The 27,963-nt window shown below is 40.7% G+C and overlaps 2 protein-coding genes and 1 long non-coding RNA gene across 7 annotated transcripts in view; 1 reads left to right on the top strand and 2 right to left on the bottom strand.

Annotated features, from left to right (window-relative positions):
* The window catches only part of actn1 (actinin, alpha 1), a 35,247-nt gene extending 21,245 nt beyond the window's left edge, over positions 1-14,002 (bottom strand). For 3 of the 5 annotated variants that reach the window (XM_088432843.1, XM_088432844.1, XM_088432847.1), the window contains exon 1: positions 13,618-14,002. In XM_088432843.1, the coding sequence (XP_088288969.1) occupies positions 13,618-13,716 (99 nt within the window). In that variant the 5' untranslated portion in view covers positions 13,717-14,002. The remainder of the gene's footprint in view (positions 1-13,617) is intronic. The other 2 variants (XM_088432845.1, XM_088432846.1) reach the window with 1 other exon arrangement.
* Positions 14,003-16,781: 2,779 nt separating this feature from the next.
* Positions 16,782-25,583, top strand: LOC148412807 (uncharacterized). Its single transcript, XR_015867744.1, has 3 exons — positions 16,782-20,612; positions 22,919-24,317; positions 24,415-25,583. It is a non-coding gene; the product is annotated as an uncharacterized LOC148412807 (long non-coding RNA).
* dcaf5 (ddb1 and cul4 associated factor 5) lies at positions 18,483-26,763 on the bottom strand. Its single transcript, XM_088432684.1, has 9 exons — positions 26,383-26,763; positions 25,319-25,462; positions 24,597-24,633; positions 24,386-24,525; positions 24,182-24,311; positions 22,955-23,168; positions 21,363-21,429; positions 21,179-21,300; positions 18,483-20,627 (listed from the first exon to the last, which is right to left on the bottom strand). The coding sequence occupies exons 1-9, from the start codon at positions 26,588-26,590 to the stop codon at positions 19,512-19,514; spliced, it is 2,178 nt and encodes a 725-aa protein (XP_088288810.1). The 5' UTR covers positions 26,591-26,763; the 3' UTR covers positions 18,483-19,511.
* Positions 26,764-27,963: the final 1,200 nt, after the last annotated feature.

Below are 27,963 nucleotides of genomic sequence, written 5' to 3'. Positions count from 1 at the left end.
CTCAAATATGGCTCAATCGTGACTCTCTGCGTATTCCATTTCAAAAAGTGTGTGCAGACAACAGACGATTTGCCGGAGAGTCATTGAGAAGCCCGTTGGCGCCAAATGGATGCGTAGACACGTATTTTCAGATGCCGCACACCCTTGAAGCTCGAGAGGCTTTCGCGGTTACCTTAGCAACCGCCTTGCCGTACTGCCTTTCTGTTTTTTGTATTGTTTTCGACGCAGGGCTAGCGATTAGCATGTGTTGATTCGTCGTGTACACACGAGTATGAATATGCATTGGCGCAAAGCGGCAGTAAATATCAGTGCACTGTTCACAAAAGCAGCCTGTCTTTGTCATTCTGTTGGCCCATGCAACACAATTATACTTCACGCACAAATGCGCGTAGCGGGAGCTGCAGCCAAGGAGATGTATAAGCCTAATGGCAAGATTGTGCTGATTTGGCACTTTTGCACTAAAAGTGTCTGCGTCAATGTATGCTGCACCTGAGAGACTGACGCACTCCATCACGCTTACGAGCCGCAGGGAAACACTTCCTCCCAGTTGCCTAGGACACACACACGCTGGAAATGCATGTGTGTGTGTGTGTGTGTCCTCTGCTGAGCTTTAGAAGGAGGAGACAAGAAAGGGGGTGAATGATGACCCTTTGGTAGCCGGCCAGAGCTTCCCCTGGCCCTCCTTTCATCTACAGTATGAGGCCGAGAGTAAGACCTACTGTACTGTACACTATCTGGACAAAAGTCGACAGATATGAATTCCTACTTGGAACAATATATCTCTTTCTGTTAAGTAGGTAATGGATTTGGCATACTGTTAAACTGCTTAATTAGACAACGGTTCTGAAATTGAGATGAGTACCCTCAAGGGTACATATCTGAAAATCGAAATTTGAATGTTTTTTGGTGTCTTGATAGGAACACTACAGGCTGCAATTGGTCGTTTAAAGCAGACGACGCAGGAGGAAGAAATTTTTTTTACCAGTTTTTTCAGATTTGGACAGGTTTAAATAAACATGACCTTCAAAATCACAGTAAATTGCCATTACGGTTCTCGACCCATGCCTATTTTGGAGCAAGATATATTATAAGACAGTTTTTTTTGGGGTGGTGGCTGATATTGCAGTAAAAAAAATACAAATATCAGTCTCGGATTGGGATACCCTTATGAATGTTGTTAAATAGGGATGCGCTTACTCAGTATTAACACAATTTTCCAGCGGACAAGCCAGAAATATAACAAATGATGTTACATGATATATAGTAATATGGAATTGCCGAATAAAATATGCCTACAGATACCACTACAAGTGTAGTACCAAAGATTATTCAATTAGACATGAATAGCACTGCACTTTGGTTTAAGTTGGTGCTTTTTTTTCCCAATCAAAAAGGTTTTACACCAATTAGGGGTAGCCTACTACTTTGATAACTATTTCAGAAAACAAGTTTAGGAGGTTTGATGCATTCAGCAATGTTTACCTGCCAGTAAATAAGCTAATGACTGATAGAAAACTGCAGTTGTTTGGTTGCCAAAGTTTACATTTAAAAGTAAACATTGAGATTAATGTCATACGAAGTCATTGTGGATTATAATTTCAGCATGGAGGCCCACTCATACTGGTCGTTGGGAGACTTAGACTTTACTCCTCATCAACTTTGCACAACATGTAGAGTGTGCAACAAGAGGCAAAACATATTCTTGTGCAGTGTTAACGCAGCAAATGATTGTGTTGTATCTGAGGTAACGCGAGGACGTTGGATTCATCACAGTGCAGCCCGGCGTTCTCGAATGTAGCACGGTAAGTACAGTAAGCGTGCTGAAAGCCTCCTTTGTGGAGGGGCGGCTTGTGGCTGAGTCAGGTGACGGTCAGCAGCAGAGAAAAATAATGCTTGCTCGGGCACAAAACGGCGAGCGCCAGCTGACTCATGACTATTGAAACTATGATACTGAGTACTTCCCATCACTGCGTCCGGTGAACGCTTGTGTACTTTATAGATGATGGTATTTTGCTTCCTTTTAGATTCAATTATATCGTCAACTATAATTGAGGCAAGCATTAGGTGTTGAATATGGAGAGTGATTTTATATATGAATCTTGCGCTCAGTACCAAATGTTACAGATAACACTCGTAGTTGTTACCATTTTTTACTGTCAAAAACTGGGTTAAGTCGGGAATAACCAATTACAGAATAGGGAATAAAAAAAGAGTGGAGACAGACCGTCGGCACAGTTGGCACTAAAAAAAAAAAAAAAAAAAAAGCCTGCAGGGGGATATACTCCATCGCCCAGTCTGATCAATAATAGCTGCCGCGGAATGAAATTCACACATTCAATATGGGCTTGGAAAATAAGAACAAATGGCCTCAAGCCATGGAAGCGTCAAAATACGTATATTGGACAGAGATAGAAAATGCTGGCTTTTTTGGCTTATCTTTATAGTCATCGCTCTGTAAAAACAGCACAGATAAAGAATTTCAATATCATCTAGCCGAAAGCAAAATAGCTAGGGCTACCTTAGCATTCGACCGAACAAAGATTACTCAAAATCGAACCTGTCGTGAAGATGGAACGGGCATTTTGTAATGTCACGCTCAGTAATACAATTTTTCGTTTTTACGAGTTTTTTCTGTGGGTTTGTATTTTTTTTTTTGATGATGCTGCCTATAAACATTTCGATAAAAACTATAAATTATGAATAAAAGGATTGATGTTAAATTTGCACACAAATAATTCTACTGGATGCTTATGTACAATAAATAGCACAATGGCAAAGGGCTAGCATAAAACATCCAGACAGGGTTAGGTTTTCTTTCCTCAAATGTCACTGACCAGCTTTACTTTATTTAGCTCCTATTCAGTCTTATGAGGTAAAATGCATTCTCCGTGGGGTCTGAGTCTGGAAACTGACTCGGCAATTCTGAAATCTTCCACATCTCGCTTGGTGAAATTTTGATTTGGACATATTTTGAGTGATTAGGGTTCTCTGTTTAGAACAGAGTTCTGTTCCGACAATGGCAATGTAACATGGTGTTCTAGTGGTGACTGAACACGTGCCTCACACCTATGAGGTTTATATCTCAGATCAGTCACTTGGTGTGTGGCCTTTGCATGTTCTCCCAGTATTTCGGTCCGATACATGCATTTAGGCTCTTTGAAGACTCTAAATTGTCTGCACATACAGATGAAAGTGACTGTAAATTATTGCCTAATGTATATGACAGATATTACTGGAAATGTGAACTTTTTTTCCCAAGCAGGGGTTTGACTGTTAATACGTAAATTGGAAAAAAAAAAGATTGTAGTCAGTAGCATGAATAGGACTTAGCCGTGCTGTTTACTCAGAGAGCAAACAGAGCTGACGCGTCGCTATTCCCGATAAGGCTGCAGGGGCAATTTCGACACGCTCGGGCGAAATGTCAGCAAATAACTTTCCCTCGTGCACCGGCCGACGCCCACTCACTCGCTCTTTCACTCCCTTGCAACTTTTTTTTTTTTTTAGAAGCTGAACGGAGAACGTGGAAGGAAATTGAGGAGGAAGCTGTTCAAGATAAAACCTGATTGGGTTCTAACAATGCTTGTCCTGTCCTTGTTGTAGTCTTCTGAGATTATGTGTCCTTATGCAGGGACATTACATTTAAGCCTTCAGGGAGGGTTACACTGCCTATATTAGAACCAGAAATGGAGTTGTCTATGGGGGAAAAAAAAGTCATTGCAGGAAAAGAAGCTGTGCTTTTGTGAGGTTGTCTGCATTACTGAATCACAAGTTATTTCATGTTTGATCAAATTTTTATCAATATAAAAAAGCATTCCTCATTTGATAAGAACAAGGAATAAAAATTTAGCTTAACAAGAATATTTATCACATCTTTTAGTTGAAAAGGATGAATTAAATGTTATAGTGTTGTTAATTATATATTCTATTACAAGTGGTTCAGTGGAACAGTGGTTAGAACAACCGCCTCACAGTCCAGGGACCAGAGTTCAAATCCACCTCATTCCAGTCTTCCTGTGCGGAGTTTGCATGTTCTCCCCAAGCCCGCGTGGGTTCTCTTTATGCACTCCGCCTTCCTCCCAGTCTCCTAAAAGATGCATGGCAGGTGTATTGGACATACAAAATTGTCCTTGGGTGTGATTGGGTGCGTAAATGGTTGTGTGCCTTGAAGGTGGCTGGCAACCAGTTCAGGGTGTCCCCTGCCTACTGCCTGAAATCAGCTGGGATAGGCACCCGCAGGTCGGCTTCCCTTGTGAGGATAGGCAGCAATAGAAAATAGATGGATGGATGGATATTCTATTTCAAATGAGCCATGCTATCACTTAGCAGCTATGGCTAGCTAATGTTGGCTTATTTACATTGCTAATGCTAGCCTAGTATCTTGCAGTTTGCAAACTCAATTTTAAAGTCAATTTCGTTTTAATAAACCTAATTCTGCTTATTTTGATTCCAAAGATACCACAGTGCATCAAAGATAAAATTTTGAATCAATAAAGTTATTAGTAGCACTCGATGTCAAACAAGTCACCAATGTACCAGCCTTAGCTAGTTAAATTTGTCTCATATACAGTCCTAATCCCAATTTAACATTATGCTATTTTCCGAATCAATTATGGCTTTAACATATTTTTTGGTAAATGTAGTTGCGCCCTCTCTTGAGACCACGGATGCCGGATTGTATAGCAGATGCTACTTGCTATACTCTGCCATAGCACCAGAATCATTTTTGCTACTGTAGTTTCCAGCGACACAAAAAGCGACCAATTAACCGAGGTAAATGACACGAGGTAAATGACAGAGTGTCCAAAGAGTCAAGGTATAGCATCTATGATGAATAATTGACAGTGCACTGACAGGTGGACAAAGCAAGGTCCTGAAGTACTGCTTTTTGTCTGTTGTTACCTCCTCTTCCTTGAAGCTCCGCCCCTACTATACTCACACACTCACGCACACACCCAAGCGCTACTGAATGCAAAAGGTGTGTCAGGTTCGGCTTGCCTGCTTTTTTCACCTGCATATCTGTTTACCTGCATCCCAGCTGCTACTGCGTTAGCCAAGAGAAGCCCCATGGTGGCCGTTTTGTGCGTAAGGGAAAATTCCTTACAAACATGTTGTGTATAACTCCACTAGTTGGGTCAGATGCTGTAGAATACATTGGACTATAAGTATGTGGTGTTTCCAGACACTTGCTGTGCGAAAGGAAATGTGCCTTGATCCCAAATCTGATCCTAGCCTGCCTGAAAACTGGAGCAAATTTGAGGCAGATTATCTGATAGAAATTAATTATCTTGCGGTATGGAATGTGTCGGGTGATTTTTATTCCCCAAACTGCAAAGAAAACAGGGAAGAAAATCAGAAACCCTAACCCTGTTCAACATTTCCGACAGAGTAGCTAATTAAGCAGGACTCTAAGCACTTCAACGGTTTGGCTAATTTTGATTTTTTTCTCTCCATTGAGATCAAAATCAGCAATTCAGTAAAATGCACTTAAAGTCCTGATTAATCAAATGTCTGTAAAATATAACTGAGTAATTAGCCTAAGGTTTGCATACATGTTTTTGAGTGATGTCTTTTTCTCCCAAAAACTACTGGGAAAAGGAAAATCTTTCATGTTGAAGCTCTGCAACATTTCAGACTGCATGTTTTCACGTGTGGTGAGCACCAAGTTGGTCATGCAGTGTACATTACACATAACGACAATTAAGCCGGATTTGATCATATTATATCCATTATGATTGAAAGATCCAATTATTGGATTATGTCTCGAAAATATTATTGTGAGGTAAGACTACTCTGTGGTGTGGAGTGTGTTATTGAATTTTAGTTAAGACATCACTTCCTTGAATTGCTTGAAAAAAAGTCAGGGCAACAATTGTAAATGTTAAACCCATTCTGTATTTCCTTGAAAAATCTCTTAAGACCTATCAGGGACCAACATGAAGTCGCCTAGATTTTTTTTTTTTCTGTGTCTTTTACTAGTACATTTTTTCTTTTATTCATCCTGTCTTGTGGGATCTTTCATATTTTAAGAACTGGCTAAATAGTTAAAAAATCTCTGCGCATTCATCTCTCAGGTTTTAAAACTTCAATGTACTGTCTTCAGTTCAAACACCAGATGTGGAGTCACCAAGCTATTAAGATGCAAAGCACCCAACTTGTTTTAATGACCTTTTAATGACGTACCCACTGGGCCGGGAGCTTGCATCTAAATTTGGAGACAGAGAGAATTTGCATTCAGGCTCTTCTTGGGAAGAGTATCTGACTATTTCCACACCAAATTCTGAAATTCTTGCAAGCATGACTTAACACTGTGTTGAAAGGGTGTGTTTTAATAAGTTTACTGTAAATGTGTTCAAAGAATGTGGGAGGGGTAAAACTACTTTGAAAAATGTATTTGGTCTCTCTCGATTGCAGATTTTCAGCCGTTACCTCAAAAAGTCTCATTTTAAATCGGTGCAGTCGAAACATTCCTGTTGCACAGGTTGGGACAATACCCTTTATTTTTCTACATTTGAATTCCCATGCAAGTTCCAACGTGAGCAGCGAGTACGAGGATCCTTATCTTGGAATCTAAATGTCTTCGCACACCCAGGTGTTTCGGGGATGCATCAGGCAGTCAGTCAGGTTGCCAGTCTTGCATATTTTCTTTTAATTGGGTTCTCCAAACAATCGCACACACCTTAACCCGCTAACAATTGTGTCGCTTGCAAAGTGTCGAGGCACTTGACAGATTTTCTAGTTCTGGTCCGAGTTTGTCCTTACGAGACCACAATCCACACACCTTTTTTCTTCTCCCCTAAAATGTTTCAACAACACACCCACATTCCCATGCTCACCAAAGAAGACAAATCGGAGATAAGATTCATCCACCGAATTGCTCTCTCACTTGCATCATGATCATGTCGTTCCAGTTTAAGAGTCACCATATTTCTCAGCCTCGGGCCGAGCAGGCCATGCAGTAACTTGTCCCGTAGTGCATCATGGGTTGCATAAAGCTCAGAATGCCATATACAGCTTACAAACAACTCCAATTTTCAACGCAATAAAAAGCCAATAATTTTCATAATAACTGTGTCGCATCAAAAATGGTCTCGAGTCTCGGATTACTCATGCTAATGTTAAAATCAGCAAAGCGACAACATTCACTTTTTGCAATTCTGCTTCAAGGAACAGAACTGTCCTACGACTGGTTGAGGAGCTACAAAACGTTGTTTCTTACGAAACAACATCAAACAGCTCTTACAAATGGATGATTTTAAATCTCCATTGGATATTACGAGGAAGAATCTTGGGGGGAAAAAATTATAGTGAATCCCTGCATACTGAAAGCTTGGAACACGGGAACTTACATATTAAGTTCTTTCTTGTGTTGTTTATTTATTTACCCCTATTGACCCCTGCCATTTATTTGAAAGGGCATAAATTGTAGAAAAATTTTCACTAAAATGTAAGCCCCTGAAGTTTGTTACAGCATCAAAGGCAACTAAAATGAAACATTGTAAACAGTGATTCTTTTTTTTTTATAAGACCTGTTCACTATGAGGTAACACTGCTTTAGCTCATTTTGCAAGTACAGTAAAAATAAAAACTGTTCATACTGCCACTTTCAATTCATATCCTTTGTATGTACTGTATTATGTTGAAAGATGAAGATGGACAAATGGGCATTCATGGGATTCAGAATGACAAATTGAGATGGTTAAAAAGTTTGAATTTTTGCAGCAGCTTCCCAGCTTTGACAAACTAATCTCTAGTAAATGGCGTGACATTCAAACAAGCAACTTTTTTTTTTGTTTTGTTTTTCTCTAATCTTCAGCAAGCATTCAAGTGACTCTGTAATGTTTTACGGCTGGAAATGAAGAAGAAAGAAAAAAAAAAACCTCCATCCAAAACACCTGCTGTCATCACATTCCTGCATTCCCATGATGCACCTTGTGTAGCCTTGCTGCTGGACAAAGAAGCACAACGGCTAACAAAGCAGAGGACATAAGCACAAAACTAAACTCTAACCAATATAAAGTACCTTGAACCAAATCTTTTTTTTAAGAGACTTTGTTTGGTGTAAAAACATGTCATTGACTTAAAAGTCTAGTACGCTGTCATTTATTTCTATTTACGTTATTCCTGGTTATATATATATATATATATATATATATATATATATATATATATATACACACACACACACACACACACACACACACACACACACACATACATATATCCTGGTTCTATGCATAGAAATACCTTAGTATTAATACATGAGGTTAACCCCCTTACAAAGCCAAAATTTCCTGTAATACTGCCAGATAAGTTTCCTTTTAAAATAATATAGTCCTCATTTTAGAAAGGTTTTTGAACCATTATTGCTTCTGATGATAGGAATCTTGTTACGCTGTCTGAAATGATGCAGACCACATAAACGTTTAACTATCCATAAGATTTCAAAAGTAAAAGGTGATATAATATCCCATCAGGAAGATCTTATTAATGAGTCGTTATTTTTATGTGAAGTGAAGCCTCCAGGATACAAACGCTGATAAAACACTTCACAGCGAAAAAGTTCAACTCGATTTGAAAGCATACTTTTTAAAAGTTGTTTAGCTTGGTTTGTTATTTTTGGACAACTTCCGTGAGTTAAAGCAACAACATAAATGTGACCTAGGTTACCTGCATAACAGGCCACTTGTAGAAACAGTTCATGTTCCAGTAGGCTTTTTTTTCCCTCCCCAGCTTACAACTTTACATGTTTTGCTTTCCTCTCACGTCTCACGGTGATGTTTTCCTACGGATATCTTGGGTATTTTAAGGCGGGAAAAGCAACTGTTGTGGATTTTTTTTAGGATTTAGACGAGATCGGTAAAATAGTCATGAAAGGAAATAGTTTTTTTGGGGGGGTTTATTTCATTTGAAATCTCATCTAAATCCTAAAAAATTCCACAATCCTCCAAACATAGTACTATTCAGAGCCAGCAATAATAGTATATAATTTCCTTTAAGTCATCTTATTCTCCGATAGAACAGGCACAAATGGCTTGCCAACATATGTTTAAACAAGTAACCTCAAAATCTGACTTAAAAAAATCGTCTCATATCAAAAAAAAGTCTGATCTCTCGTGAGTCAAGGTAACACATTGGAGTTGTCGTTCCCCTTGCGCCCCCCCACCCCAAGCCTAGCGACCATGGACTGAAAAGGTGCACAGCTGCCAAGAGGCTGTAAGTAATAGCCTGCAAGTTCAGGAACATGAATTAAACATTTATGGGGTTACAAGTATGCAGGCCAGCTGGGTTTTTTTTTCCCTACTTTTATGACAATATCCAGACTGCACTTCACACCTGATGACAGCCCTGAGAGATATCGCAAAGCTTCTCCCTAGTAGCACTTGTGGATGAGATCATGGAGGCTACTAGAAGCGAGAAAAAATTGATGGAAAAGTAGGGAATTAGGTTTTTAAATAGGGATATTTGAGTATGTTTTATATATATATATATATATATATATATATATATATATATATATAAATTTAGCACACACTTACCTAAGTGGGACTTTCTTTGCCTTTGATATTGGCGGCTGATATGGGGAGCCGCTAGGTCTGCACGATTGTTCAAAATAATAATCATGATTATTTTGGTCAATATTGAAATCATGACTATTAATCACGATTATTCATCATGTTTGGTCAAAAATGGCTATTTATTTCCCTTTTTTTTAAACTAGCAGTATATAAACAAGGCTTGAAGGCTTGATACTTACAAATAATATTAATAAACTAAAATAAATAAATAAATTAAACAAATTGACCCAAGAAATGACAAAAACTTGGCACACAGACTTGACACAACTTACTTGCTGGGTGCAAACCAATGAAAAAAATGAAGCCTATTTAGAACCAAGCAAATTATTTACTTTTAAGCAAATTTTCATCTATTAGCAGTTAACTGTCATATTCGGTCATTTCAAACCAAATTTTTCCAAATTTTTTGCCAATTCGATTCTTCAAATAAGTCTCAAATGACAGCTCATACTGTATATACTAGGAATCGGGTGAGAAACTCAACGCCATTTCACATTGGCAAATAATATATTTGGGTGAAAAAAGTAGAGGCTTTTGTCATGCAAACATACGGGAAACATTGCCCCCTGGTGGTAGGATGACAAAGTGCTCGATTTGACGGCTTTTTGAATGTTAATATTGCTGAGGATCAGCTTAATTAATCGTGGCAGCCAATATCGTGATCGCAATTACAATTTGATTAATTGTGCAGCCCTAGAAGCCGTTATGACACTCTTTGCTTAAAAAAAAAGGCCGGTTTCAGACGGATATAAATACCTGATCCATTCTCGCCCATCGCTAGTTTAGAATTAGGGTTTCAAGATAGGGTTAGCATTACAAATCAAGGTATTAAGTTTTCATGCCATGGTAATTAGTTTCAAATTAGGCTTTCAAGGCAAGGCTAGCTTTTGAAACCGGTGCTATGATTTCAGCTTTGGGGTTTAAACCAGGGTCATGATTTCAAACAAGGTTCGGGGTTTTCAAATTAGGGTTTCAAGCCAGGGTTACTGATTCAATCCAGGTTTAGTGTTTCAAATAAGGATTTCAGTAGAGGTGCAACAATGAATCACTTAATCAACCTTCACAATTAAAATTAATATTTATTTTGACAATCGATTAATCGTTTTGATACCTTACTACATTTACGATTGAGCAAATTCTGGGAAAGTGAGCCGCTTGACAGTAAAAATCTGATTTCTGTAGGCCTTCATGAAAGCAGAACTTTTATAGAATAGGGTTTGGAGCCAAGATTAGCGTTGAAAAAAAAATAGGGGTTCAAAAAACGAGAGACACCTGAGGATGTCTCCGCACAGCCACCGTGCTTCTCCCCGGTAGCAGCAGCAGTGGATGACATCACACAGGAAACTAGAAGCAAGAAGAAACTAGATGGAGGGGGTGGGGGGTGTTAGAAAAACTTTTTCCAAGAGCAGCAGCAGCAGCGGCAAGCGGAGAGAGGGGCGAGATTATTACCATTTTTGGGCACGCTCGCTCCCAATGCAAGCCCGGCCCAAACCGCAGCGCTTGCTCAGATTCCACATGGCTTTTTTCTTCGTCTTTTTTTTTCTTTTTATGAAGTGGGAGGAGAGGGTAAAAGGTAGTGTGTGCAGCGTGGATTGTCGGGAGGTTCAGGGGGGTAAAGTCACAGTCAAGGGTAATCCCATCAACACCACCCCCCCCTCGCGCCTACAAATTAAGTTAAGGATAGAGGGGGTGCTTTTGCTAATCCATGTCTCATCATACAGCAGATGACAAGGAAGGTGGAGGGTTGGTGGTGGTGGGGGGGGGGGGGGGGGGGGGGGGGCAATCATTCACTTAATGCAGCCAAGCGCATGGCTGACATCTGTTGCATGAAAAAGGTGCACCAGTGTAACATTTGAATGCCACTCCACTGCCAATGAATGGGCCCAAAACACACAGTTTCAGCATGAACACGGCACTTCCATTCGGGATTACTTTGACTAATTAAAACGTTTAATTAAAATATAATGCATATCAAATTTCAATTAAAAAAAATTGCCAGAGAGCCAAAAAGGATTAGACACACCAAAGTTAAATACAACTGGAAAATATGTAGGCAGAGATTTTTTCACCCCTAGAAGGAGCCCACTAGCTGCAATCTTGTGGAGTTAAAAAAAATAATTAAAAACATCTAGATGATTTAAATACAAGAATGTTCAGTCCAATATCAGAATCAGTACCATTATGACTATTCACTATAAATAAACACTGATACCTCCAGTGGCATTTCATTCAAGTATCGGTGGCTGGTATCAGCAGCCTCAATGAGTACCCAATACCTTAAATAAGGACTGTATCGCCTCAATACTGATACCTGGTATTGACACATCCCCAAAAAATTTAATGACTGTCTACTGTTCATGAAAAAAATAATTCCATTTACGCAAATGGCAAATTTGGAAATCCCTCCTAATTTCAGCCCGTACAAGCTTGATGGTGGATATTTTTTTTCCTCTCAACTTTGTCAACCAATCGGACTTCCCTGAGTAATATATGAAACGAAGGTGACGGAAAGGCGCCCTGAGAAATATTCAAAGTATACTGGTTTTCTCTATCTTGAAGGCGTTTTTTTTTTTTTTTTTTTTAATATGCGCCGTCACACCAAAAATGTTGTCCAAGAAGGATTTTTTTCAAATACAAAAAACTCATTCATAAAACACATTTCTTATTCAATTTTCAAAATTCTTGGGGATATGGAAGTTGAAGTTCAGCCAGATTTCACATTTTGAAAGACTGGCAATAAGAGAAAATCTTCTCACATTGCTATTGGGAGAATAATTGTTGTAATGAATGGAACAGATCATTCCTTGGCCAAGGTTAAGACTTAAATATTACATCAACAACAGATGAGATAGTTTTGAGGTAGGACTTTGAGGCAGGGTTGGGGTTTCTGGTATAAAAGTTACATTTTAAAGACTCTGTTATGGTTGCAAATTAGAATTTTGAATCTAACTTGCAGTTTACTACATGGATAGGGTATAAATTTGGGATTTGAACTTCGTGTTTCAACCATAGCTTGGTGAATCAAACGCGTTTTAAATTAGTGTTTGAAACAAGACTTGTTTAAAATTGGAGGTGGGGGTTAAAAACAAGTGTTAGGGATTTCAGTCATGGTTCTGTGATTGACTCCAAAAAAAGGCAAATGGGTGTGTGAATCCAAGGTTGGGGGTAAAATTATAGCCTGGATAAGAGCTTGAAGCCCAGGTTAGCTTTTCAAGACTGGTAATGAGAGTTTGATGTTAAAGCCGGGGTATCAAATTAGGCTTTCAATGTAAATATTTATGGAGTAAGACTGGTTGGCACGCCCGCCTCAAACGCGAAGGTCGTGGGTGGGCTTCCACCTCCGGACTTCCTGTGTTGGGTTTGCATGCTCTCCCCATGCCAGCGTGGGTTGTCGCTGGACAATCAGGCTTTTCACCCATATTCCAAAATCATGCAAGGTAGGTAAATAGGAGACTAATTTGTCCTTAGGTGTGTTTGTGCGTGCAAATGGTTGTTTGTCTTTTTGTGTGCCCTGCAATTGTCTGGCGACCAGTTCAGGGTGTACCCTGCCTACTGCCTGAAGACTGCTGGGATAGGCTCTGGCACGCCCGCAACCCTTGTGAGGATGAGCAACTTGGAGAATGGATGTAAAGATATAAAAATTACGGCTTCAAAACTGGTTTTAAGGTCAGTTTTCCAATTAGGGTTCGGAGGCAAGAATCACATTATAAATTGTGACTTTCGAATTGGGTGTTCAAGCCATGACTTGGGTTTAAAATTGGAGTTTCAAGAAAAAAGTAGGGTTTTAAATATGGATCAGGTTTTCAAGACAGCCTTACGATATTAAAGTAGGGTTTCAAGAAACAGATTGGGTGTAAAATTGGGGATTCAACTTTGGGATTTCAAATCAGACAGGGGATCCAAATGAGGTTTCAAACCAGGTTTCTGGTTTGGACTCAAATTGTAGTTTAAGAAGAGGATGAAGAAAAGGAAGAAGTAGGATGATGATTTTAGCGGGCGTGCGCCTGTCAACCCGGAAATGAAGGGATTGGGAGCTCCTCACCTTTCGCTGCTGCTTCTCCCAGGCGGGGTCCAGGAGCAGGTCCCGGTCCCAGTCGTCCTCCTGCTGCATGTAACCCTGCTCTCCGTCGTAAGGATCCATAACGTGAGCTGAGCGCCAAACAGCGTCGGTCTCTGTCTCGGCTTCTCTTGCCCTTGTGTGTGCGTGTGTGTCCGCCGGCTGCCTCTCCTCAACCCGCTGCTTCTTCTCCTCTCCCTCCTCCTCAAGACTATGAGTGTGTGTGTGTGAGTGTGTGTGTGAAGGGGGAGAGATTCGACGGACCGCCTCCGGCTTCCCCCTCTGTCTCGCTCTCTCTCTTTGCTAAACTTGCTCTTCCTCGCCGCTGTGGTTCCCCCGGGGGAGGATTCGTTCGGAGGCAGGTCGTCAGAAAAAAAAGACAGAAAAAAAACTTTGCAACAGACGAATGAGATCGATGGGGAAAGGGAAGCTGATTGGACGCCTTCAGGGTGCAAGACCGCCCGTGCTAGATGCTGATTGGCCACGTCGGCTGTCATCCATCAGGCTTTCGGCAGATTTCCCGCCCAAGGTTGACTTCCAAGTTTGATTGACGGGCGACTTGAGGCTAATTAGCCTAAAACAAGTGTGATTTAAATGTAGCAGAAGGTGAGACGGATTTGTAACAGGACACCCACGGCAACTTAGTTTGCCTGCTGAGATGAAATTTAAAAAAAAAAAAAAAAAAGTTGACTTGACCAACCGGCAGCTGGAATTTGGTGAAATAGCAGGACATTTGATTAGGAACACGTGCACAAGGTAATGCACTTTCAAAAGCTAGCTATAGCATTTTGAACGGCAATTTCAAGCCAAGTTTAGCTCATATTTAAGCTTGATTTTTTTTTAAATACTATTTTTACTTTGTTACTAATGTTTTTTTTATCATTTCATATTCTGTATTATAATTGAGTTTTGCTTGTTGAATAAGTACTACGTTTTGAATTCAGTCCATGATTGTGACATCACTGTCAATACAAAAATAATGAATCTCTATTTTATCTTTGTATGACTGTGTTACAATATGCTTACTATTGTGGCATGTAGCGGTGGAGCTAAAATAAGGTTAATTTAATATAGATAACTGAACATCCCAAAGGACAAACAAGATGAAGCCCTTTTTTGATTGACGCTGTCGTGATTGACATTGTCGATCAAAAATAGAGTAGATACATGATCGGCAAATCCTATCATCACATCAGCGGTGCGTGAAATATCGTGCAGCATTGCTAACGTATTGGGTGCAGCTCGCACTGTGCCGCATTACTAATCAGCAGTCAATTCATCACTGACAAATACATTTACGACTCTTATTTCAAATTGAATTTTTACTATTCTATAATGGTGCATTTGTAGGTGAAAAGAAACTCACCTGCTAGTATAATATTTACATTATGGTGCATTCCCTATAGTCAGTCATATGGTCTGTTTTTATGGTTACCAGACTTCACCCCACTTGTGCACTTGTGTGAGTTTTGGAGCCAATGTGCTAAGATGCAGCGCACCCTGATGACATCATCAACCCACCCAGTAAGGGAATAGATCGTCAAGAATGTTGCAGGAGAGCCGTACCAGCTATACTTAGAAAAGAACCAGAAACATCTTGCTATACAGTTTGTCATTTAAAATTGCTTTGTCTGCTCCAAATGAGTTATCAAGCTAAATTTTGAGTTTAAAACAAGGTAAAGGGTCGCAAAAAAGGGTTGGGGTTTTAATTTAGGGCATGGGATAGTGATTTGGATCAGATTCACATTTGCAAATTATTAATAGGGTTTCAAGCCAGATTAGAATTTCAAATTAGGGCTTCCATTTAGGGTTCATTTCAAACAAGTTAGGACACATGGAAGCCTTGAGAGGTAAAGGTGGGTTCGTGTCAAGTCCGACAATGCGCAGGTCGCTCTGCCTTGTAAGGTAACTCGTCCTCCTCTTCTTCCTCCTCCTCCTTTTCTCCCCTTTGCCTCACTGAGGTGAGGCGGGGAGAGCCTCAGTGAGTGGCAGGCAAAGTCAGAGCACTCTTCCATATATGGAAAAACTTCCAAAGGGGATGAGATGAATGTTTGGGAAAGTGATGTCACGGACAGACTCCGCAGATTGTTGCAAGGCACTCAAGTTAGACACACAATTTAGTGTGTGTGTGTGTGTGTGTGTGTGTGTGTGTGTGAGAGTGTGTAATAGGGAGGAAATACGTTACGCCAAAAGCAAAAATATTGGAAAATATGAGACAAAAGAATACCAGACAGTATACAATAAAAATACAGAAAAAGAAAACAAAATAAAATCACTATATGCAACAGTAATATGAAACGTAAAAATATTTGGACAAATATGCAAAAAAAAAAAAAGAAAGTATGAGAACAAAAGTTACTAAAATATTTCAGCAAAAAAAAGATACAAAAAATACATAAGAAAATACAAACATTTGATGAAAAAATACACAATTGGCTACACAACATTGAAGAAAAAAATTACAATAAAAATACTTAAATTGTAACAAGATATATATATATATATAAAACAAGACAAATCCTTAAGAGATACACAATTTGGAGTAAAAATTAGTGAAAAAAGGACTTAATAATAATCACACATTAAGTCACAATCGGTATATTTATTTATTCAATTTAATGGACAGCATGACATTGATCATGGGAAAGTATGGCTGCACCAGATTTAGCGTGTCACTAATTTCCATTTGTAGTCCATACATAAAACCAGAAGACGCAATACAAAACAACAATGACGCACGAAACATCCAACACACACACAAATACTATATATGAAGGGAAAACTATTAGATTTTGGAAAATATTCTTTATCCTCTGTAAAGAACTAATAAAAGTGCCGCACTGATGAGCCTTGAGGAGTGATTAGTGATTGAATACTTATGTTTTTGAGTATAAGGTACCGGTAAATAAGTCTACTATAGATAATATTCCACCTTAAATGCACTTAATACACTACTAGTATCGAATTCCATTAGCAACAACACACTAAAAGCTAGACAAGCCGCACTAAACACGTCAAGTGCTGTAAATCCGGTTCGGACACTCTTGTGACATCATCATCTTCTTCCTCGCCCGCAGAATTCTGAGCACATGAACATCAGAGTCGGGTCATGTGAAGAACTGCTGCCGTTACTGGTGCTGAGCTCCCTGGCAGCTTCCCAAAGTATTCCAGTCATGTTGGGAAGGGGAACACTTGGCCATTTAGGGGATGATGAGCCCATTGACTTGTACTGTGATGCATTTGTGGTCAAACGGACCCAGTCAGGAACGCCACGAGTAACTAAATGAGCTTGCCTACTAAAAAAAAAAAAAACTCACCATGCAACGGCATGAAAATCTCAATTATAATTAGCAGCATAATTATCGTTATTGATGGAAGAAAGGGAGTGGCACAAGTCATTACATCCAGTACTGGTAAAATTCATGAAAGTAAATTTAAACAATAATCGAATTAATCAAGCAGGCAAATAAATGAAAAAAAAAATGCAAAATACAAAAATCATTGTGGAAAAATTTGAGAAAATTATTCCAACAGAATAGGTGAAACTTTGGAAAATAGATAATAAAAATAATAATAAAAAAAAAACTATTGGGTGAAAATAAAACTGAGGAAATAAACATATTAAACAAAAATACAGTTAAAAATCATAATACAAAATGCATAAATAATAAATGTCAAGAATTATTCTTGTTAGCAATCACACCTTTCTGTCGTGTGAAAGTGGCCTGGTAGCGAGGGCGTTTTCCACCACGACTAGCATGCACAACCAGTTTACCGTTCCTGGACATATGCCAATCAAAAATTGTAGCTGGCTAATAAAAGCTTTAGGAGTCCAAGCAGGTTTCAAATGTAGAACGATGAACTAGTAAGAAAAAATGTCAAATAAGTAAGAAAAAAAAACAACCATTAACATATTTTAGAAAACACACATTAGAATAACCTCCAAAAATATTTAATTACAATGTTTATTGTACAATCATTTTGAAAAAATACAGTGGCTGTTGTTGTCTTCCAGCTAATAAGCGTTTTAGCTCATTTTTACGTTTTCGGAGTGCCGCTAAGATCCAAATGTAAACATGCCTCGGGTGTGTGTGAGACTAAATGAGCGTCCCAGAGGAGTCATGAGGGTGAAACCAAGGATGTCCATTTCCTGCAGATATGTCCCAATGAGTGATGGCAACCATCACAAACAACACATTGATAAACTTTGTCTACATTTCACTTAGGGCTAACTATTTGACCGTATGCATCCTTTTTGCAATTGGCAATGACTTTCGCACGCACGGATCTGCTACACCAAAGCTCGTTTTTCCAAACGAACAAACTTGTTCCACAATACACGTAAACATGCTCAAAGATGAATATTTGAAAATGAACCAAAACTGCCAGTGTTCTAAAAGTAGAACACATTCAATAATCCTTAGCCAAAATTAGTCTATATGAAGTGCTGCCTGTTTTAACTCTGTCTTTCAATAATAGTGTTAAAACATAATTGTGCTGCCATCTAGTGGAGGACACTGGAATTACACCAAAATAAAAGGCGGGAGGATCACAAACTATTTTAAAATTTCACGAGGCTGTGATAATTTGTGAAATACTGCCTCTTTGGGGCAGTAGGACTGACAACCAAACAGGTGACCATCCCATTCTATTTTATGCTGAAATGTCCTCGACTGATTTTAACACCATTAAAAATGTCACTTGACCACTACACTTTTCAAACTCAGCCAGGTCTGCACTTTTTATATCCCCTCTCTCTTTTTTTCTGCACAAAAAAGTGGATTTTAAAGCAGGATGAGGTCCATAAGGAAGATATTCTCCCATGATTTGATCACAAATGAGCCAAAGAAGGAATTTGGCCTGGAGAACAAGCCAGTCTTTTTATTGACAGAAAACAACATGTCTTCCATGTAATTCTATAAACGCAAAATAATTCTTCTTTCAGTGCTCTCAAGGAAAAAAAAAATAAAAGCGGAGACCCTAAAAGAACGCATACGTTTTGACGTCAAACGCTTGGGAGAAATGGCAAGTCACTTTGTGCGCCATGTTGAAATCAAAAAGTTCACTTCCTGGTACTTCAAATAAAATGGCAGTGTTCTGAACCATTCACTCTTTCCTCATTCCCTAATCACTAAGTAGTATTTTTTTAAATAGTAGACTGTTTAATTTGTGCTAAAGACAAAACTAAGAAAGTACTACTTTTGCGACATCTTGTGGCAACTTGGTGTCAAGGAACTATGTCAAAATGAACTAAGGAGCTCTTTTAAGGGAAAAAAAAGTAGGTAGTTCTGACCCATATGTACGTGTAGATCTCCACTAATAAGAATTTCTAACGCCAAAAAAAAGATTTTAACTGTATTGCTATAGCATACAGATGCCGGAAGATGACGGTCAAGAACTACTTTTGTCTAAAAGTAGCTCTTCAACTCCAGGTGCCATCAGAGCAATCCTGTCAGGGGTTGAGAGCTACCCTAAATGGTGGCATTTCATGCAGTGCGATTAATTTTTTCTTCGCCTTACTCATCTGTGCCAATAAATTTGTCGATTTACTCATTTCTGCTCCAAATTTGTGTCAAATGTAAATGTGAATATTTAATTCGCAAGTCACTGTGGTTCATGTGCACTATCTACTTGTGCCCCTTAAAAATTCAGGTCGGGTGCCACCGTGTTCATTAAAAAAAAAAAAAATGAAGCCCTGCCTTGTTTGCAAAGTGAAGCCCGCTAAAAATTTCAACATAGTGATTAGCGAATGAGTCAATCCTACGAAAACCAGACTGTGTGTTCATCATTCAAACAAACAACTTCACTTCCTGTCCTTTTTTAAAAAGTCACATGGCCTCCAAACAAAGGAAATGCCGACTGGAAATAAAAGCGGTTCACTATGTTTTGAGCTTCTTTTCCGAGGAGCCACACTCGCCTTCCTCCGATCCTGCATGAGTCCGCTTCTGTGTGGGGACTTTTAGACTTTCTCCCATCCTCGTGTCCACCGCCTCAGCAACGTCGACCTCGTCCTCTGGCGGTCTGGGAGTGGCGGCGTCTCGGTGGCGCCCGTTCGCTCCCACCTCTCCTTCTTCGTTATCCGAGATGGCTTCAGTCCTGCCGGGACATCCCGCCGCCGGCTCGCTCCCGTCCTCCTGAGTCTCGGGCGACATCACCGGGCTGCCGCACACCAAATCCGACAGGGTGAGACGCTGTTTCCCAGCGCCGCGTTCCGACTCCTCCTCCGAGGACGTCAAGTCGTGGACGGAGATGGAGGGGTAGCTGCATGAGTCGACGGCGGAGAAGAGGGCCTGCCCGGCGGAGTCGGGGCGCTCGCCGGCGCGTGACGCCACGCGCATGCGTTGCCGCCTGGTCACGTTGCGTCGCCGCACGGCGCTGCGCCGCTCCTCGTCCTCGCTGCTTGAGCTGGACGAACTGGCCGAGGAGCTGGAGGCGCCGGCGGGCAGCGAGGGCGAGGTGGACGAGGGGATGGATAAGGTGGCGTAGTCGCGCGGGCTCGGCGAGCGGGGTCGCGGCATCGGGTCCAGCCAGAACTCGCTGTCAGAATCCGAGTCGTCATTCGCCAAAAAGCCGGACGGTGGCCGGCTGCTCAGTCTTCTGGAGCGCCCCTCGCCGTCCCCTCCCGAGCTGGAATTCTCAGAGTCCTCCGCTCCCGCCTCGGCTCCGGCCGCGCCTTCGGAGGCGGCGGCCGCCGCCGTTGTTGCGCGGGTGGTGCGGCGGCCGCGCGCGTGTAACTGCATGATAGCGTCCTCGCTCAGGTCCGAGTCCGAGTCGGAGCTCCAGCCCTCCAGCTCGCGGCGCACCAGTGAATCAAAGAAGGCCATCATGCGCGGATCCTCCTGGATGGACTGGCTGACGTAGTCGTGCGACAAGCCGCTGCCGCTGTTCAGCACTAGGCTGATGTACTCCTCGTGCGTGTAGAGGCTGCGACACGTGTCCTCCACGCACCCGTCCAGATCGCCCAGGCTGTCGGGCTGCTGGTAAGGACTCCACACCTGAAGCACACACAACCGACGTTTGGAAACATTTCCACGCAACCAGGGATTCATTTGTCATCCAATCAATGAATATGCAAAAAATAAAATAAAACCCAGGACAGTATTTCAAACAACTGTGCATAAAATGCACAAACTCAAATTATGATTCAGTCACTGTTTTGGCCTATAAAGTGAAGGGAAATATGCAAAACTTAATTTAATGACAAATACAAGTGTTAAGATTGTGGCAGCTTACTTCACAACAAGCAGCAGTTTAGCAAATACTGAACAATTCTTCAAGAATAAAGGGCAAATGCTTGCTTCCAAAGTTCTCAGTCAAACTAACCCCTAAACCTTGAGCTGCAAATAATTTATCAAAACCGGCAGAGTAATATGTAGACAAGAAATATAACACTACTGATAGGCATACAGTCTTCATCATCTGTGGAGAATGAGTGTTTATTAGTACCGTACTGAAGAGCTGTGGGCTCTTATTGCAGCTTATTAAGCAGCCGACAGTTAAAATGTTTTTTTAAGCCCCTTTCTGCTTAACATAAATCTTTACAAACCTTGATGACTTTTTCCACACCAGAGGAGCAGATCATATAAGTGTGTGGGTTGAAGCGGACCTGGTTGACAATGGAGCGATGCCCTTTGAGAACCATGAATGCACCATTTACTACGCGACCACCTGTAAGGCAAATGGTATCAGTAAAAGATTTTGCTTTCCTAAGCAATTAACAAATAACTCACCCGTTTCGGGGTCCTTAGGTATCTTCCACATGTATAGATTAAAGTCATCCGAGCCGGATAGGATGTACTGCGAACACACACAAGGTTGCGTAAAAATGATTTTGCTTTTGTGTTTTTCAAATCCAAAATGTATTTCCATTTGGTGTAAACACAATTAAGTGGATGGACATTTTGTACAGTCGCAATGGGGAAAATGTCCTCCAATGTTTTCATTATACGCTTTGAGTGGTTTCTCTCGCCGCATATTAGGCAGATTCAAAGGTTGCTGCAGTGTTTTGCAAGCAGTCAAGCTTTGTGCGAACGCTACCAGTAAACACGTGGGCGACGTGAGGACTGATAACTAACGGGAAGGATTCATTTCTTTTTCATGGCACATTAGTCTTCAAGTAAACACAACAGAGTCAAGATGTCACCGTTTCATTTAAACTCTTCAATTGATTTCATTCTTCATTTTCTGCGAGTGTTCCGTCGCTGCCAAAACATGTGAAGATGTCTTATTATTTCCCTGTTGTAAACATTGGCCCTGGCTCTGCGTGGGTGGTTGTTTTCCCCTCTCGGTTGTCTCAAAGGAGAGAAGCTCTGCGGTGTTTTACAATGCTAGTCAGGTATGATTGCGCCTGAACCGCCAGGGAACGCCAACATTTTGCAGGTCTGCTTCCTGCGAGATGTGTTGGGTCAATATCTCAGGTCTTTGCAAGATGAAAAAAAATATATATTTTTTTAACGCTGAAAGCAAACTGTCTGCAAGAAAAAATAATAAAAATGGACCAGTCATCTATTTTTACTTAAAAATGCCTTTGTCCTAACGTGTTCGTTGCTAAGTACAATTTTGAAGTCAACACATTTGATGCCTTAGGGGGCTGCTGTAGATATGGACTGAAATAAATAAAAGATGGTGTGGAAACTAACGAACTTAAAAAAAATACTGTTTTGAAAAAATTAAATACATGGAGACAAACAGCTTTAAATTTAAATAAAATGTAACTAAAATAGGAAAAAACATCCGGAAACAAACAGGATAGGGCGAAATTTGTTTCCTACTAAAACAGGCTGCTGTAAATCTCATTTAATGTCAATTAATTCAGGCCTGACTAAATGGCTATATTAATAAGATGCCCTGTAGAAATCACAAAAAAAAAAAAAAAATCTGTATTTTGAAATTGTTTAAGCCCAACAGTTGCTACCTACATGGACTACTGTACGTAGACACCCCCAAAATAAGGTGTAGGTCATACCCTAATCAATTAAACATTAAAACTGGAAAAATATTCGAAAACAACCAGCAGAGATTACAAATGATTCGAGTTCCACTCAGCTGTCAAAACAGGCTGCTGTCGAGCAGAAGTTCACAACCAAATTAAAAACAGTCTACTCCAAATACATTCAAAATGAGATTGAAATTACACACAAAAAAAGGATGCAAATTCCAGTCAAAAGCAGGAGGTACTATCTTAAGGGAATTAGTTGCCAGACCTGTTGTCTTCAGACAAACAACTGATGATATTATTGAAACAACTGATGACACAATGAAAGATGCATTTTGTGTTTCTTTTCAGTGCGCATGTAGTTTGAAACCAAGCGCTGTGACCCACCTGATCGCGATCGCCGGCGAAGCAGCAGCTTTTCATGGTGCAGTAGTTGAAGTAGCCCTGGTTGTCAAACTGGAAGCTGGGCAGGCGCGAGTGCAGCTCGTAGAGGACGGGCGGCAGGCGGCGGCGCAGCGCCAGTAACTGCGTGCCCGTGCTGTTGAAGCGCACGCTCATGGCGCTTTGCAGCGACATGCTGCCGCCGTAACGCAGCAATGTGCTGAAAACAACAGAGATAAGTGGGGCATTATTTCATGAGAAAAGATAATGTATTTTTTTTAAGTGTTTGTATACAAATAGAGTAGATAAAGACTGTGTCCCCTTCGAAAAAATTCTTGGTTTTAGCTTACAATCCAGCGCTTCTGCATGTTGTTATTTTTCACACCGAAAAATATGACAGATATTTGTATTTTGAGAACTATAAAACTTAACAGTTTTGATATAAACAGAGTTTAGATACTTACTGGGACCGTACCTATTAAACTCATGAGTTGTAGGTAGAAGTACAAAAGATACGATCAAGTATGAAAATCCAAATCTGAAATCATTATATTAGACAAGAGCCTGAAATCTGAGGACAATCCCAAAAGATAACTTAAGTCTACCAGATTTTATTGCAACCATACAACTTCCAAAAGATACACCTATTTATCATTTTTCCACTGTAAAAAGTTAGTTCCTTCAATAATGAATTTCATTACAAAGCCACCTTTAGAACAGATTTTGCCACTAACAATGACATCACGTGCTCAAGTAATGACCGGTCATATCTTAGCTTGTGAAGATAACATGAACAAACCCATGAAACAGGTGTGCCATGGTTGGTCATTGTTTTTAAAAGCATGAATTATACATTAAAACTAACATTAAAACTAACTAATGCAGTTATCAAATTAACTGTGGACAAAATATCATTTAACTGCGGAAAATGGCTAAACAAATTTTGTGTTTAGTATTTTCACTTTTGGTCCCCAATTAAGGTGTTTTTGTTTTGCATAAAAATGACTTGAAGCAATTAAGTTAGGCTAATGATGGCTGTAATGACATCACTCAATTCGCACAGTATTCTGTCAGCTGAATACACGTATGACAGAGAAGCAGTGCCACCTGGTGGAGACTTCTTGATGTACAGTTGATGTACTTGACAGACGCGCTTGCTGATTTTGCATTGTCAAACTGCTTTCTAACATCCCAGATCCAACTGAGTGACTTTAACAGGGATTGCATACTAACCTGCGCGGCTTGCGGATGTCCCACAGACCGACACCTTCCTTGGAGTTAGCGGTAGCCAGCAATCGGGGTTCCACCGGGTTGAACATCACGCTGTGAAAGGCTGACGGGTAATTGGCCAGGCAAAACGGTTCTAGAGGTAAAAAAGAAATGACATTAGAATACAAGCCATAGACCCGACTGCGAACCCAAAAGTCCACTTCATACCTCCATGCGGCGGCTCTCTGGTGTCCCAGATGAGGACGCGGCCGTCGTCTGACGAGCTGGCGAAGACGTTATCATTAACCGGGCTGACCGAGAGGCTGTACACCGCGTCGATGTGCAGGAATACGTTGAGGGTCTCTCGCCTGGAACAACAACGAACAATTAACAATTGTTGGTTTCATGAGCCAACAAGCTAATTGATAAAGATACCTACCTCTCCACATCATGAAGTATCACCTGCTCATCGTTTCCTGTCCCAAAGCAAAGAAACAGGCACATCATGACACATCAGTGTCATAGAAGACAAGTGATGGAGTGCAGCCATCAATTTCAAAAGGAGAATATATTGCAAAAAAATGAATGCTCATCAATTGAATGTATGCATATTCCTAAACCTCTGCAAAGAGCTGCGCAATCTATACTGTTCTGTAGATATTTGTAATATATCAGTCTGTCTTTTATGCCCCCAGGTGGCCAAGCAGCAGAAAAATTGAGTCAAAGTTTGACAAAAACTGTTCTTATTCCTTTTAATTGTCATTACTTTAGTGTTTCTATTAAGTATATTAATACTAAAGCCCCAACAAACAATTGTTTTAAGTCTTCCACTGCCACTGACAGCGATAAACAGGAAATAGGCTGGCAGTGAATATGTTACTGAACAAAGAGCAATATAGAGAATAAGAGCCTGACACTGACGGTTATAGATGTCAAAAGCTCAGTTTTATTTATTGTTGATTAACTGGATTAAAAAATAATTTCAGTCCCTTTATTAAAAAAAAAAAACTTTTTTTTAATTGGCAAGAAAAAAATGCACAAATATGAATGAATTATGATTCAGTTATGAGTTTGGTTTGTAACAAGTCAGAAAATGAGTAAAAACAGAAGCCTGGCAGGTTGATGCTGTTAACACGGGACAAAGAATGGAATGCAGCCTACCTCCAGAGAAGACCTTCTTATTACTGCTGTCAAATGCAAGGCAGAAGATGTTGGATAGATGTTCTCCCTTCAGCTTGAGTGGCTTGGAACGAGCGTGGAGGGCTTCTTCCATGTGCCACAAGAGCACCCGGCGGTCGTCTCCACCTGTGGGCAACAAACGACAACTCCATGATGTCGTCAGCCTCAAGATTGGATTCATGGCTGTGTCTCTGAGTAGAGATTGACATATTTTTTGCTTTCGTCACATTTGTAGTTGATCTCTTTTGTTAAAAATAAAATACATTGAATTTATTTGTTTTTTTTTTTTAATTTGGACAGACTTAGAGGAAAAATATAAAGAAATACAGCAAGCTAAACTTGTAACAAATGAAGATCCACAAAAAGTATGATTTTTTTCCTTTTGTGCTTTTGTTCCCTTTTTTTATTTTTTATGTTTATAAATGATAAATACATAAAATCGATATTTTTTGACTGGTCCAACGTACACAGAAGAAAACACCAAGAAAATAGCGACATAAACCTTCAAAATTGCAGTCATATATGAAAATCCCCGATAGATTGAAACCGCAAAAACCGAACCGCGATGTAGGGAGGGAAGAATATTATATCAAACGAATTTAATTAATACCTCTACTTTACACGTGTATATGTACTAATGCTTTTGTACTTGAGCTCAAACTGTAACTACATACTTTTACGTTAACTAGTCTTTATAAACTCGTAAACAAGACGATTGACAGACATGTCTTGACTGTCATGCTAGAAAGGCCCACACGACTATTTATAGCCCCGTCAAAACATTATTATGCTAGTGGAGATAGAATGACAGGTTAAGTAAACACCCTTGGGGCGGCTTTGAGATCTTCCCCCGGCCAGTCTGATATGCAACCACCGTCCGGGGGTTGTGACGACAATCTTTTTAAACGTGACAGAAGCTAAGCTAACGAGCACATTGAAGAAAGCGGAGAGTGCTACGTAGCGTAGCATGCTAAGCTAGCTAGCCCTACGAGGCATCCCCTTTCCTTCGCATGCTAGCAAAGTTAGCTCGGGGGTTGGCTACCCACCGGACACCAGCCACTCGCCGCCGTTGTTGGAGAACTCGATGGCGTTGACGCAGCCGAAGTGTCCGAGCATGTCCTTCTTGTACAGGCTAGTGCAGCCGGCCAGCCTGCGCCGCTGGAACTCGTCCTTCATCAGCGGCTGACCCGTCAGCCCGCGGCGGGACAGAAAGCCCACCGAGGAGCGCATACCGCAGCCTTTCAGTTCTTTCATGTCGGCGGTGGTGAGTGACTAGCAGGCTCCGTGCTCTCTGCTCATCTGCTGGCCGACTTGTGACGACCGTGGCCCGGCGCGGTGCTCATTGTCGTGGCAGAGGCTGACGAAGGATGGCGGTCCAGGAGAAAGCTTCCTACTCCCGGAGCTGGAGTAGATGACCCCAACGCCTCCCCCCCGGCTCCCCCTGCCTGTCAGAAGCAGCAGATTCAACACTACCGTGGTGGGATGTGATATTATATTATTATACATACCAGATCACCAGGACAGTTTTTTTTCTTCACAAAAAATGTGTTTAATATTATCTTGCTTGACATTATTAATACAAAACAATAGATTTTGTTATGAACTTTTGTTACGACGAATGTACAGTTCACCCGGAAAGTATTAACAGCGCTTCACTTTTTTGTCATTTTTTTACAGCCTCACTCCAAAAAAATTAAATAAGAAATAGTTAACTTAATATCTTTCCTCAAAATTCTACACACGATACCCCAATATGATTGCTGAAAAAAGTTCATTTTTGACATTTTTTGAATTGATTAAAAATAGATGTTGTGATGTTTCTACATCTTTGGTCCACCTGCTGTGAACTCATTTGGTTGGACATGATCTGGAAAGGCACAGATCTTCCAAGAGCTGTCCGGTCATCTAAACTAAGCGATCAAGGGGAGTCTTTGTCAGGGATGTGACCAAGAACCTGATGGTCACTCTGACAGAGCTCCAGAGTTCCTCAGTGGAGACAGGGGAACCTACCAGAAGGACAACCATCTCTGCAGCAATCTACCAATCAGACCTGAATGGTAGAGCGGCCAGACGAAAGACACCCCTTAAGGAGCATGGCACCCAAAATGGAATACCAATCCAATACCATTCTTACAGTGGTGGCATCATGCTATGGGGATGTTTTTCAGCAGCAGGAACTGGCAGACTAGTCTGAAAAACAAGAACTAGAAGGACAAATGAATGCAGCAATACACAGACATCCTGGATGAGGTATTTTGAAAACCTGCCCCAGAGTGCTCTTGACCTCAGACTGGAACAAAGGTTCATTTTTCAGCAGAATGACTCCAAACACACAGCCAGGGATCGGCTTCAGAACCACTCTGTGAATGTCCTGGATTGGCCCAGCCAGAGCCCAGACCTTAATCAGACTGGACAGTTCTGGGAAGACCCGATAATGGCTTTGCACAGGTGTCTCCCATCCGTGTTTTATGGAATATTAAGCAGCAAAATCCACCCATTTTTATCCATCTTGGCACACATTTTGCCACTTCCTATTGGCCCGAAATGACGTAACCGTTACTAAGGGCTAACCTGTTTTGTGAATTTGGTCATGTGACACAAGCTGAGATGTGATTTGTTGTTTTCAT

Source organism: Hippichthys cyanospilos, chromosome 14 (assembly GCF_059441005.1).
Source record: "Hippichthys cyanospilos isolate Australia breed blue-spotted pipefish chromosome 14, RoL_Hcya_1.0, whole genome shotgun sequence".
Taxonomy (NCBI): domain Eukaryota; kingdom Metazoa; phylum Chordata; class Actinopteri; order Syngnathiformes; family Syngnathidae; genus Hippichthys; species Hippichthys cyanospilos.
This window is presented reverse-complemented; position numbering and strand designations above follow the sequence as displayed.

What these genes read in the sequence shown, in the direction of transcription:
- dcaf5 (XM_088432684.1), bottom strand. Translation starts at nt 26,590, where the DNA reads ATGAAAGAACTGAAAGGCTGCGGTATGCGCTCCTCGGTGGGCTTTCTG. An exon ending in CGGCGAGTGGCTGGTGTCCG is followed by an intron (nt 25,463 to 26,382) that starts GTGGGTAGCCAA and finishes TGTTGCCCACAG; the next exon opens with GTGGAGACGACCGCCGGGTG. An exon ending in ATACTTCATGATGTGGAGAG is followed by an intron (nt 24,526 to 24,596) that starts GTAGGTATCTTT and finishes TTGTTGTTCCAG; the next exon opens with GCGAGAGACCCTCAACGTAT.